General features: G+C 46.3%; 1 protein-coding gene across 3 annotated transcripts in view; it reads right to left on the bottom strand.

Annotated features, from left to right (window-relative positions):
• The window catches only part of LOC110297752 (pregnancy-specific glycoprotein 22-like), a 46,544-nt gene that overhangs the window by 14,950 nt on the left and 17,034 nt on the right, over positions 1-14,560 (bottom strand). Inside the window, exons 2-5 of one of the 3 annotated variants that reach the window (XM_029479973.1) lie at positions 12,711-13,058; positions 9,708-10,067; positions 8,249-8,608; positions 5,481-5,696 (exon numbers count right to left, since the gene is read on the bottom strand). In XM_029479973.1, the coding sequence (XP_029335833.1) occupies positions 5,481-5,696; positions 8,249-8,608; positions 9,708-10,067; positions 12,711-13,058 (1,284 nt within the window). Of the gene's footprint in view, positions 1-4,742; positions 5,697-8,248; positions 8,609-9,707; positions 10,068-12,710; positions 13,059-14,560 lie in introns of those variants that run through there. The other 2 variants (XM_029479974.1, XM_021166710.1) reach the window with 2 other exon arrangements.

Genomic DNA, 14,560 nt, shown 5'->3' with positions numbered 1-14,560 from the left:
AAGTCATTAGATATGCATTCATTGATAAGTGGATATTAGCCCAGAAACATAGAATACCCAAGATACAACTTCCAAAACACAAGAAAATCAAGAAGAAAGACCAATGCGTGGATACTTTATTCTTCCCTAGAATAGCGAATAAAATATCCATGGAAGGAGTTGCAGAGACAAAGTTTGGAGCTAAGACTAAAGGATGGACTATCCAGTGACTGCCCCACCCAGGGGTGCATCACAAAATCAGCCTCCAAACACAGATACTATCGCATACACCAGCAAGATTTTGCTGAAAGGACCCTGATATAGCTGTCTCCTGTGAGGCTTTGCCAGTGCCTGGCAAATACAGAATTGGATGCTCACAGTCATCTATCAGATGGAAAACAGGGCCCCCAATGTAGGAACTAGAGAAAGTACCCAAGGAGCTGAAAGGGTCTGCAACCCTATAGGTGGAACAACAATATGAACTAACCAGTACCCCCAGAGCTCGTGTCTCTAACTGCATATGTAGCAAAAGATGGCCCAGTCGGCCATCATTGGAAAGAGAGGCCCCTTTGTCTAGCAAACTTTATATGCCTCAGTACAGGGGAACACCAGGGCCAAGAAGTGGGAGTGAGTGGGTAGGGGAACAGGGCTCGGGGAGGGTATAGGGGACTTTTGGGATAGCATTTGAAATATAAATGAAGAAAATATCTAATAAAAAAAATTTTTTAATGGAGACAAAGGTTAATGTTTTAGAAGAAGTAGTCTTAGCAATAGAGCAGGATATAGAAAATATTAAGGCTAGAAAGGCAAAAATTTAAGATATTAGCAGAAGTCACTTGAACACTTGGAACATTGATGAATTGCCAAGAGATTTACAAAATAACCTAAATGCATTGAATCCCCTGGATTGAGTTCAATATATAATCCTACTTGCTATTATTATTGGCATTATTTTATTAGTAATCGTGTTTCCACTCATCTTTAGAGTACTGCTGAGATCTGTAGCTACGACAAAGCGGGACATTCTGGAACTTCAGCTGAAAAATAAAACGAAAGGGGGAGAATGCTACACCCACTCCAGTGAAGTCTGCTTAACAGGCCGAGAGACCTGCAAGCACTCACGAGGCAAAGAGTTTCAAGGAGACTCAGCCTCCAGGAACCTTGGCATTCTCATAACCCGTATACTCATACCCTATCCCTGCATTAGTATAGTGTATGCTCTCTTTCAGTATTGTTTTATTATAAGTGCCTTTAAAGATTGAATTCTGACATAGGTAAGCCTCCACCAGTGTTCCATCATCCTAGAAAATCCTTGAAGCCAACGAGCTTGGAATTCAGTAGGAATTCAGTGAGAAGGTTACCGATTCAGTAACATTCAAATTTACTTCTAGTAGAGACAGTGAAACTAATTAGGCATCACAACAAACGGGATAGCTCAGGGCTGGCCTGCAGAGTGTTTACTTGAGACAATAGCCAGTCTTACCCAGAGAAGGGAATTCACAATGGCCTAGCGAATAGGTGGGTTTACCGTGAAAGAATTAGGGAATCCCCCTGAGACAGGTTTCTTCACTAGGCCCAAAGAAACAGTATCTGTCCCGCAAGACTCAGTTATTTGTGGTTGCGAGGGGGACAGCAAACATGGGAGAAAATGGGAGGAAGAGAAAAAGGAGCTGGAGATCAAATAGAGGGTCCTATCAAGGTCTCCGTTTATTAGGCTGAGATGCTGGGTTTTAAAGCATACATCGAGGGGAATAGGGAGGGATCGAGGGGGAATTAACAAAGAACAAAGAAGTAGGCATCTGCTGACATGAGGGCCAAAGTCAGTCTCCAGGCAGCGGGCACTCTGCGTCTTATCTTTGGAACATAGATCCTCCTTAACAGCCTTGGGGTGTCAGGCCAGGCTCAGCATGTAACTCATGTCCTTGGATGTCATAGGAGTCAGAAAGAGATAAGGAAGAGGGGACTATAATTCAGCTTTTACAGCCTCAGGTGCCAGGAAGGGAACAGGGAGAAGGGAGTGACAACCGGCTCCTAGCACAAGGCCATTTGGCTTGTCAGGGTGGGAGATTGTGAAGGGCCCGCTTTCTCACAGTATGGTCTCTGACAAAACTGCATAAGTCAGGCATTTACTAAGAACCCCTGGGGGTGGGCTTGACAATAGACTAGCATTACATCTGGCTCCCTTCTTAGTGGTAAATGCGGCCTGGTCCCTGCCATCTTTTGATGTATACATTCCTTTTGTATTGTGGCACTGTAACTTAGAGGATGTGTTCATCTGGCTTCCTGTTACTCTTCTGTATAAAAAGTTTGATGCTCAATTTGACAAATTACACTCAAATTCAACACGCTCTCTCGTGTCATCTTTGTCATTCGCAGACTCCTTTGCCCACTTGTCACCAGAGACCAGTTCCACACAGATAGGAGACCCAAAAAGGGAGTGGGGGGAGTCTGCGGCATGTTCCCTGTGTCTCAATTTCCTGATGACAGCACATCCCATGGATGAATGTTGCAGTGTCTACAGGGTAGCCTTAAATATGAACAAGGGCCTGAAACTGGGGCAGGAAGGCTGCCCAGATCACCACTGTCTGTTACTGTCTACAGGAGAAAATTTGCTACACTTAATCCTTGAAGACATGGAGTCATCAGGAGAACCTGATATCCTTCCCTTGGGGACACTGGCATTCCTGCAAAGTCTCTTAAGTCCATCACAACATTTGGCTGATGGCCTGAGCGTCTGTATATCTGTGCTCTCCATGCAAGACTCAGAATGAGATGCCCTGGTGACCTAGCCTAACTGTGGGTCTCATGGCAGTGCACTGGATGGTTCTGTGAGCTGGGAGATTCAGACAGCTAATAAAGCATTCTATTAGCTCTAATGGATCAGATTCCAACTCTGCTCACCCTCCCCCAGATCATCTGGAGTCAGGAGACTAGGACAATTATCTAGAGCCAGGACTTCCTGGTAGTCTCTTCTATTAAGAATGCACAACTCCCTCAGCCAGATTCTCAGTCCAAGGATCTCTCTTGGACTACATTTATGATAAGGCCCACACAACCTGGGCTTATCCTGATTCTTTGGCTGTGTTACTTCCCAAAAAAAATACATCCTGCTCTCAACGGCATGAATTCAGATAAAACAAATATTTCAGTTTGTCTACTTTGGGTGTTTCCTACACTAAATTCTAAAATCCCAGTGTGGACACAACAGGAAGCAGGACCAGTCCAGACTAGTGTGTACAAAGTGAAAACAACCCACCTAGCACCCAAGGGTCACACAACCACATGCAGAGATAGCACAAACCATTGACTATTTACATGGTGATGCAGGTGCGTGCACATTCAACCTCAGCATTTGAGATTTGTAGGGTCAAAATATCCTGTACCCATCTGGATGGTGTTCTGAAAGAGCAGTGATCCACTGGTGTGCATTGTGTCTCTGACACTATGTGTAGACCCCAGCATGCTTTGATTGGAATGGAAAGAATTGGGTGGGAGATAGGATGGGCAGGGGAGCAGGACAGAGGAGATCAGCTGTAGGGAGAACAGGGGAGAGAGAACAGAAATCAGTGAGGAAGAAGCACCATACACAGGACATCTCTATGCTGCAGTAGGCCTCAGGGTGACAAAATAACTCTAACTGAAATTCTTACAGTAGGGGATATGGATCCTAAATTTTCCACTTTCTGTAGCCAGGCAGGACTCCCAGCATAGGAATAAGAACACCAACACACCCACAACCTTTAACCTAAAATGTGTCCTGCAAACAAGAAGTACGGGGACAAAGATAGAGCAGAGGCAGAGGGAATGGCCAACCAATGACTTCCCCAAATTGAGACCTATTCCATGGGTGAGCAACAATCACTGACACTATTGAAACTGTTATATTTGCAGACAGGAGCCTAGATGTCTGTCCTCTGAGGGGCTCCACCCAGCAGCCAATGGAAACAGATGCAGTCCCACAACCAAACATATATAGCTTAAGTGTAGCTTGGTCTTCATGTGGATCCCCTGACAACTGGATCAGGGGCTGTCCTTAAATTTGTTGCCTGGCTGAGGATCCCATTCACCTAACTGGGCTGCCTTGTCTGGCCTCTGTGAGAGAGGGTGTGCCAAGTCCTGAGCCAAGTGACTGATGTGCTAGGGTGGATGAGGGGGATTGAAGGGAGATATCCAGGGAGGAGTAGGGATGAGAAAATGAGCTGTGAGAGGGGTCTGAAAGGAGGGGGCTGATATTGAGATGTAAAAGATATAAATAATTTTTAAAGAAAAACAAAACATAGAGCCAACTCAGTACTTGATGGGGACACTGGCAGCTTTCCCTCTAAGAGCATGATTGACACGAGGATGATGCTGTGACCACTTCTGCTCAGTATTCCCTTAAGGATCCTAAACACAACCATTCTACAACACAAATAAATGGAAAGTGGCCAATCAGCTGTAAAATATATCTGCAGATGAGTGAAACTTATTTGGAGAAAATCCTAAAAAAAAAAAAATCTATAGAAGTTTCTGAAACTGGTGAGCAAAAACACCCACTTGAACTATACTTCTGACCTCATATAACTAGATATGTTTAGTCAAAAGCATAGACAAGAGTAGATGGGGTTACACATGCCTGAAAAGAGCAGGATAAGTTTAGAAATACTTCAGAAATAGGCAGTGGCAATGGTCAAGTGACAGGAAAAATGAGATTTATGCTACCCAGCTGTGTGCTTCAAAACAACTAAAGGGAGAAATCTCATATAAATATAATACACATTATATAGAGTTGGATATATTATATATTTATATATATCATCTATATTATGTATATTTATATGACAAAGAATTGTATGCAAGGTCACACTGTGACTGCCACCCTTGGGATAGAAACACTCCAGTTGTCCTTTACACAAAAATATTTCAATTCTGTGCATCAAAGAAACTGTGAATCAAAACTATCTAGTAGCCAGTTATGTGCACTGAGAACTATGGGCAGTCCCTTCTGTCACTTCCTCACTTCCCATGGGTGACTGATGTCCAGGTAGCTTTGGGGTTAGGTGACACTATTGGAGTATATGAGAGCATGTTTGTCTCTGTGCAGACACTGTACCATGTTAAAAGGGCACTCAGAGAATCCTGAAGTTTGGGAACTCCTGAACCTAGTTGCCATGGATTCTCAGGGCTAGTGATATACTAGATCCACAACCTAAACTCTTAACACATTTGCAATACTGTTTACCATACTGATGTCTTTATTTTCCTTTGGACACGAAGTCTCACTTAAAATGGTGGCCTGTTCTTCTACACACTGCTATGTCAAAACTACAGGCATGAGCCACCATGCTGGTGGTACATGACTGGAGACTGACAATTTTTACTATGTAACTTTCATCCATTTTGTACCCTATTAACAAAGGAATGCCTCCCCCTGCTGTAGGATGAGAAGAGGGGTCACTCATTCATCACAGCCAGGCTGACTGGGAGACTGGTCTTTGAGCTGACTGGGTTGAAGACCTCACATTGATACTCTCCAGCATCCTCTTTCCTGACAGGATTTATACGTAGTTGGCATTTTGATGGGGAAAGTGTGATCCTCTCTGTGAGCTGCAGACTCTGATTGTTGAAGAGCCAACGGATGGAGACCCCAGTGTTGTCTGAGAAGCAAGTGAAGACCACTGAGCTCTGTACTCTAACTGTGCTATCCGTGACTCTCATGAAGGGCTGTGTCACAGGCTCTGCAAAGAAACAGAAGAGGGGACCAAATGACAGTCATCTTTCAGACAGCTCAACCAGCCCCTCTATAGCTCGCATAAATAAAGCTTCCATGGAGGAGAAAATGGAGTGGTGACTACAGTCATTTTTTTGTTGTTGTTGTTTTTGGTTTTTGGTTTTTGGTTTTTGGTTTTTCGAGACAGGGTTTCTCTGTATAGCCCTGGTTGTCCTGGAACTCACTTGTAGACCAGGCTGGCCTCTGCCTCACGAGTGCTGGGATTAAAGGCATGCTCCACCATGCCCGGCAACTACAGTCATATCTTGTGCCTTGCATCTGTGACCCAAGGGCTGTGTGACCTTGATTGAGCCACGGGGGTTGATGTGCCTCAGTTTCCCTGTACTAGGACAACTGTGCATGATCATTGCACTGCCTATGAGTTAAGATTAGGTATGAGCAATGTTCTGATCTGGGGATGGGGAGCTGCTCACATCAGCAGCATCTGTTCCACTTACCCTAGGCTGGAATTCTGAGGGTAAGGAGGTGCCTAGAGAACTGTCATCTCTGTCCCTACCCTTAGGGACATTATTTTCCAGAGAATTTCCTAAGTTCATCAGAACAGTTGGCTTCTGTCCTGGCACCTGTCCATTGAACCTCAGGAGAAGGAGGTGCACAAGTGACCCACATGACTGCAGCTGTCATGGCGATAAACAGGTGATGCTACACCCTGTAGGACACTTAGCAAAGACTTGTTCCCTGTCAGCTCTGACAGGAAGTCCAATGTTAGCCCTGAGGAGACACTCTCTGGGTAAAACTAGAGTTGGGTATGGATCCCTGGCTTCCTGATGCTCCTCTTACTGATTCAATAGTGAGCTGGACCATGGAGGGAGGGGGAAACACAGACTGAAAGGGAAGATAGAAGAAAAAGAGACAAATCCATCAATATTAAGATCTTTGTCTTTGGTGAAAAGATGGGGTCCAGAGAAGCTTAGATCCATCACTCAGCGGAGATGGGTGGGAGTGTGTGAACCACTCGGAGTGAGCAAACATCCTCCATGTGCACCTGACTGTGTGGGGAACTCTGTCCTCGCATGTCTCCACCCTCACCATCCTCACAAGCCTGCTCTCTCTCTCAGATGTGGGGGATGGAGGTACCATTCCTCACCTCTTCTTCTACAATTCTCAGTGTTTTCTTCCTGACCTCTTTGATTTTGTCCCTCTCTGGGTGCACTCAACACTGACTTCACATTGAGATGGGCTGCCTGGTATGACTTCCAGTTCAGTAAACCTAGCACCTTGTTTTTTAAAAGGAATTTAATTTTCTGGAAATTCCTGTGGCCTGTGGGTAGATGGAATGAATGTCTCAGGGCCTGCCAAGATCAGGTTTTAATTAAATTCTCATATTTAAAGCTACTGACAGAGGTTAAAGCTCCTGCTCACATAAACATGTGGTGTGTGTGTGTGTGTGCGTGTGTGTGTGTGTGTGTGTGTGTGTGTGTGTGTGTGTGTGTGTGTGTTGGTGCAGGTGAAACTGTACATCATCGTGTGTATGGATGAGTGCAGAACTCAACACCTAGATGGAGGTCAGAGGTCAACTTGAGGGAGCCCTTCCTCTCCTTCCACCATAGCTCCCCTTCTCTCAGTCAGGCACTGTTCTCCTCACCTGTGACAGGAAACACTACCAGGAGCTGCAACAATATAGGCAGTCTGAGCATTCTGAGTATTCATGGCTAGAGCCCCAGTAGACTGGGCAGAGTGTGAGGCCTTAGTTATTTTCTATTTTATCTCTTTATCTAGTGACCATTACACCTCTTGCTTTGATACCGTCCAGTTCAGCAACTCTGCCATCATTTGCCTGCAGGAGACAATTCCAGGAGCTGGCCCTCAGAGGAAAACCAACTGCAGAGGGGAACCTGTGTCCTCTGCCCCTTGCTTTGGGGACCCTGCCCTTCCTGTGAAATCTCATGAGCCCAATAGGACAGTTAGTTAATGGCCTGAACACCTGTCCAGCTATGCTCTCCCTGCTGAGTCTCTGAGGTAGATGTCCAGGGGACATAGCCTAACCATGGCTCTCATGGCAGTACACAGGCTGATTCCACGTGCCAATAGAGCTTTGTCCCATGTCATCTCCAACAGGAATCCAAAAACAAGCAGTGACAAAAACACTCCCCACTGTCCCCTTGAGTCTAAACAGGGATGGAGATTAGCAGCCAGGACTTCCTGGTGCTCTCTGTGGAACCTGGAAATATTTCTTCAGGGAGGGCCTGAATGAACCCTACAGATCTTCTTCGGGGCTACTATGTGCATGGTGAGAGACCCAAGGATCAGGGCTGTGACTTACCTCCTTGGCCTGAATTTACTCAGTACCAGCCTTCCTCTCTGCAGGTAAATATAGGGGACAGGTTCTGATCTAATGCTGTTGGTCCATCCCAGGTATGCCCTGCAGTAAATGCCCAAACCCTAGGGTGAGGATACAATGCAGTGGCTGAGAGAGCAGGCACAGCCCAGTTCATACAATACAGTTATAAAATAGGGTAAGTCACACCCAACAGCTGGAAGCCATAGAGAGTCACTTACTGTTCACATGGATTTGCACGTGTGCTTTTTCAATTTTGAAATTTCTGTCTATCGTTTGTAGAGTATACAAGCCCGTGTCTTTCTCAGTGACATCCTGGAGCAGGAGAGATCCATTAGTGTATACTCTCTCTGTTCTGCTTTGAGCAGGCCCCTTGGTGATGGAGTTCCTGGCTCTGCTATATTCTGCAATTTTAAAGATCTGGAAGGTCAATGCTCCTTTGTACCAGCAAAAAACTTGGACATCTTCAGGCAGATTAAGAACACGGAGAAGGATGCTTTCCCCTTCTGCAGCATACCGTGGCATTGGATCAATGATGAGTTGGCCAGAGTCAAGAGTGTCACAGCATGAAGAAAGGGAGGCTGGAAGGGAAATGAGAAAAATCATTACATGTGATCATTGTGCTTGGTGGAAAGATGGTGACCTGCATCCTGAGCAGATGAATTCTTCACTCAGCCTAGAGATGCAGGCAGGGGTGTGTCTATCCTACCTGGTGGAAGTCAGAAACATAGCCTCCATTCCCTCAGTGCCACAGAATCTCTCATTTCCTCTGCATGGAGCACTTTTCTTAGTGTCTCCATGTCTGCCCCCTCACTGCCCTTGGTCAGACATTACACACACTTATGCACATTATGCTTTGAGATGATGCCTCCCTCTGACCTTGGTCTCTGCACACCCTGCATATTCACTTTCTGACTTTTCTCATTTCCTTTGTACCTGCACTCAGCCTCTGACATCACTTTCTAGATGTCCTACTGCTCAGCCTGCAGCCCCAGGACTAAGGCTAGGTGATGGCCCAGAGCAGTCTGGTCTTCTTGGCAAACTCAGGTAATGGAAAGGGCTCAGGAATTATGCTGGCTAGCTTTATGCCAACTTAAAACAAGCTAGAATCTTTTGAAAGAGGGAGCCTCAATTTAAAATGACACCACCAGAAGATGGCCTGTGGGCAAGCCTATGGTGCATTTTTTAATTGGTGATTGATGTCAGAGGGCCCAGTCCATGCCAAGCTTTTCCACCCCTGGGCTCAGTGTCCTAGGTGCTAGAAGATCAGGATGGACAAGCTGTGAGGAGACAGGCAGGAAGCAGGACTCCTGACAAAATGGTTCCCAAAGACATTGCAGTCAAGCCTGGAACAGATGACTGATGCCAGAGCTTCCTAGTGCTCACCACTCTGTGAGGATGCTGTGGTTTCATCACATGCATGCAAGAGGCCCCAGAAGACTAGGCAAACTCTGGCATCTAGGGTTGAGTTATTTTCTGACAAGGTCCTCCTTGATACAGGGGCAAGTCAGATGATGGTGTCTGATCTATGGGCCTTTCTCTTCATCATGTGTGTACAGCACAAGTGGTCAACCCCCAAAATGAAGACACAATGCAAAGGGTTGGTAGCCACATGCCGGGGGTGACAGTCCTGTGTTTCAAAGCCCTACCAGCACTGAATGATCCCAGAGAATCACTTACTGTCCACCTGAAGTTGTACATGTGCTAATTCCATTTTCCGATGTCTATTCAGAGTTCGTAGGGTGTAGAATCCAGTGTCGTTCCGGGTGACATTCTGGAGCAGGAGGGATCCATTGCTGTACACTGTCTCTCTACCGCTGTGGGCAGGGCCTGGCACACTTGAATTCTTGGCTATTATCTGTCGGGCAATCTCAAGGTTCCTAGACACATATGCCCCTTTGTACCAGGAAAGCCCTCGAAGCTTATCCTGGAGGTTGTAAACAAGGAGAAGAACGCTTCCCCCTTCAGCAACGCTTGGCGGCACTGACTCAATAGTGAGCTTGGCAGGGAAGGAAGGACGCCCACAGATGAAAAGAGAGGCTAGAAGGGAAGAGAGATCCATCAATATTAGGACTTTTGCATTTGGCTAAGACATTGTATTTTGTCTGTGTCCTGAGCAATTGTGTCCATTGCTCAGCTGAGGTGTGTGTGTGAGGGTCTCCCTGCCCTACTTGGTGGAGGTCACCACATTACCTTCATGTGCTCCATGTCCCTCATTTCTCATTTCCTCTCTATGGTGCTCTCTCCTCAGGTGTCTACATGGCCCCACCTCACTGTCCTCAGATCCCTGCTCACACTCAGTGTAGACTGAATGAATGAATGAGTAAAGGAGGCCTCAGGACCATACATGGTCATGGATTTATTTAACAAATTTGTATTTTTGGGAATAGAGTGTTGATTGCTTCCATTTGCTATAATTTTTTATACATTTACTTATTATACTGGTGTATCTGTTCATGTGCAAGGGCATGTCTCAGTGGGGAGGGTGTGCAGGATACAGTCCCTAGGTGGAGATCAGGGGACAACTAGTGTTCATTGGTTCTCAGGTCATCAGACTTGAAGCAAATGTCTATATCCACTGAACTGTGTCACTGATCAACACCAGCTTGGTTTCTTATTTGGGATGTCACATCTGAGAACCTCAGTCTTCAAAACATTGTGGTCATGATGATTCACTTTGGGTGAGAACAATCTACCCCTCCCCCTGCTTCTTATTTTCCACGAGCCTCCTGCTGCTGCTGCTTATGATGATGATGGTGGTGGTGATGATGATGATGAGCCTCTATACTGCTGTCTTCTCCCCTACAAACCCTGAGGCTATTCTCCAGTCCCTGTCCCCTTGAAGAGACCCTAGACAGTAGGTGAGTCCTCTTCTCTCACACACTGTAAAATGTGGTCTCCTCATCTGTGAGCAGGAGCACCATCAGGTGGTACATCTTTTGCAGATGGTACAGAGAGCACGTCCCAGATCTCTGTGGCCAGATCTGTCCTCCCTCTGTGGCACATCTGTTCCAGCTCAGCTCCCCCGGTTCTCTGATCCTCTGAGCTGAGCCTCCTCCCAGACATAAGCATCTCCCAGAGTCCCATGGGCTGTGAGCCTCTCTGTGTTCTGAGAGCTACTCACCTCTTCACTTGGCTCGTTCTGTTTTAGCCATCCAGAGCACACAATAAGGAACAAACTTCTGAGAATCCCTGTCCCCTGAGAGAATATCTGTTCACCCAGGGGCTGCCTCTGATCTACCATGGCCTTTGATAGCATCAAAGAGGGAGCCTCTGCACTCCCTGTGTGACACAGAAACCCAGCTGGGCACCCAGCCTGCCCTGTGAAGTCCTCTGTGCTCTGGAAAGATGGGATTTGCTCTCAGGAGGAAGGTGACAGATATGTGTGAGGGATCCAAAGGGACAAGCCACATGATGAGTGGGGAAGGGGACAGATCTATTCTCACTGCAGGCACCAGTCAGGATTCTGAGGGAGAAGAAAGGCCAGGAGGAGATATGTCAGGAGCTCACAGCCTGAGTGTGTGGGAGGAGATGACCTGGGTCCTGGAAGGACTGCTCTGGGTTCAATCATCTCTTGCAGGGTTTCAAGACAATGAGCCTACTTCTGTTTGCTGAACTGTGTCTGCCCATGTGCTCCCTGGCCTTTCTGAGATGCCTTGAACCTCTGTCTAGGTGATTCCCTTAGGACACTCTATCTTTCCCAAAGAAAATACATAGAGCTCCTACTAAACATTGTTTCCTAGCAGGGTAGCAAATACAGGAAACAGCTAGAGGACCTAAGAAGGCTGTCAGTGACCTCCGGGAACAGGAAAGGAAGCCAAGAAAGGTAGCTAAGTTCCTAGTTGAGACAAATATTCTTCTGGGCCTTGTGCTTCCCCAAGACTGCCCCTGCTGATCATTGGAGGAACTGCAGCTCACATCTGGGGAGCTGTCCACATCAGCAGAGCCTGTTGTCATTTCCCTGAGCTGGACCCCAAAGGCCAAGCAATTGTCAGAAGGTCCTGTGTCCTCTGTCCCTCTCCTTGGCAACCATGACCCTCCTGGAAATCTCATAAGCCCATCAGGATAATTAGTTAGTGGCCTGAGCACCTGTCCTTCTCTACTCTCCCTGCGGATTCATTGGAGATGTCCAGGAGACCTCACCTAACTGAGGCTCTCATGACAGTACACTGGCTAATTACACATGGCACAAGAATTTGCTCCTCCAAAGCACTGTTCACTCCCATCAGAAAGTCAAAATCCAGCCTTTTAAAATTGCTTTTCAGAGCCATCAGGAGATGAGCAGGACAGAGGTCTGCAGACAGGGCTTCCTGGTGCTCACTTCCATGAGGATCCTATGGCTTCCACATTCAAACCCAATCTTCCTCCCTCAAGGTCTTTCACAAGGACACATTACTTCTAAGAACTCCAGAAGTCTAAACAATGACTGATGTCCTTCATGGATGTATCAGCCACACATCCAACTGACTGCAAGGTAAAGTCAAATGAAGGATTCTGTTCTATTGTCATTATTCCCCACGTGTGTCCTGCACTAAATATTCACACCCCAACATGAGGACACAAGGCAAAGGGCAGGTAGGCCTGACACTTCTGTGTGTGTGTGTGTGTGTGTGTGTGTGTGTGTGTGTGTGTGTGCTGGAATGAACCCCACTCAGCACCCAGAGTTCGCCAAGTATCACTTACTGTACACGTAGAGGTACATGGATGATGTTGATACAATTTCTCCACGTCTATTTACGGTCCGTAGGGTGTAGAATCCTGTGTCCTTCCGGGTGACATTGTGGATCCACAGGGACCCGTTGCTGGACACTATCTCTCTACCACTGTACATTTGCCCCATCACACTTACTTTAGTGTTCAGTGTGTATACAACAATTTTCCTCAGCCCTCTGTACCAGGCTAAGGCTATAAGATTCTCTGGCAGATTGTCAACAAGAAGAAGGACATTTTCTCCTTCAACCACATTGAATGGCACTGATTCAATGGTGACCTGGGCAGTGGTGGACAGGAGCCAGCAGGCTAAAAGGGAGGCTAAATGGAAAGAGAAAGCAACCACTGAGATTGAGCAGGTGAGATCTGCTGCACGTAATTTTCTTTTAAATCACACTTCTGCCTTCCCAAGAGCTCTACCCACACTCCCAGCAGGCACCTAGATCAGCTGTTGCTGGTTTCACTTTCAACAGCTCTGTCAATGGCCAGCTGGTTCCCTGACCAGAAACTGTGGTTGCTGCCCCAGGCCCTCTCAGCTAGCTTCACCAAGCCTCCAATAGCCACCCCGGTTACACTCTTCTGCCCACCTTTATTCCACATATGGAAAACACTAGGCAATTTTAATATTTTAAACTAGTAAGATAGCACAATTGTTGGGCTATTATCAGCTAAGCTATTTCAGCAATTGGCTTCTATCTTCTTTATTGACACAATCAAGAACCAATTAAGAAATCAACACAGGTAGGGGAGCAGGGCAGGGGGAGGGTATAGGGAACTTTTGGGATAGCATTCAAAATGTAAATAAAGAAAATATCTAATAAGATAAAATTTTAAAAAAAATAAATCAACACAGGGATGAAGAGATGGCTCAATGGTTAAGAGCACTGACTGCTCTTCCACAGGTCCTGAGTTCAATTCCCAGCAACCACATGGTAACTCACAACCATCTATAATGGGATCTGATGCCCTCTAAAGAGAGCTACAGTGTACTCATATAAATAAAATAAATAAATCTTAAAAAAAAAAAAAGAAACCAACACATTCCTCTACAGAGATCAGCACTCAGCTTAGGGGTGTGGGTAGAGGTGTGCCCAGCCTCCTTGATGGAGGTGAGCAACATGACCTCCATTCCCTCAAAGACTCTGTGTTGTCAACTCTATATGCAGTTCTCTGCTCAGTTGTCTGCCTGAATCACCCCTCAGTGTCCCCATATTTGGTGTGAGCATGCCTGGCTGATCTCCTCCTCTAGAAAACTCTCACTTTCTGAATTTTTGTTCTTTGTTCCCTTTGTAGTGCCAGTCAACCCATGAGATTATCTTGGATACTCTGACTTCTGACCCACTAGAGTCAGTGCTTTGGGAGGACAGGGAGTAATCTGACATTAGGAAAACTCAGTTCCTGGAAAAGTCTTAGACATCAATAGAGGAAGGAAGGAAGGAAGGAAGGAAGGAAGGAAGGAAGGAAGGAAGGAAGGAAGGAAGGAAGGAAGGAAGGAAAGGGAAGGAAAGGAGGGAGGGAGGGAGAGAAGGAAGAGAGAAAGAAGGAAGGGAGAGAGGGAAGGGAAAGAAGGAAGGGAGGGAGGAAGGATGGGTGGATGGATGGATGGATGGATGGATGGATGGATGGATGGATGGATATGTGGATGGATGGATGGATGGATGGATGGATGGATGGATGGATGGAAAAATGGATGGATGGATGGATGGATGGATGGATGGATGGATGATGGATGGATGGATATGTGGATGGATGGATGGATGGATGGATGGATGGATGGATGGATGGATATATGGATGGATGGATGGATGGATGGATGGATGGAT

This window comes from Mus caroli, chromosome 7 (assembly GCF_900094665.2).
Source record: "Mus caroli chromosome 7, CAROLI_EIJ_v1.1, whole genome shotgun sequence".
In the NCBI taxonomy this organism is placed as follows: domain Eukaryota; kingdom Metazoa; phylum Chordata; class Mammalia; order Rodentia; family Muridae; genus Mus; species Mus caroli.
This window is presented reverse-complemented; position numbering and strand designations above follow the sequence as displayed.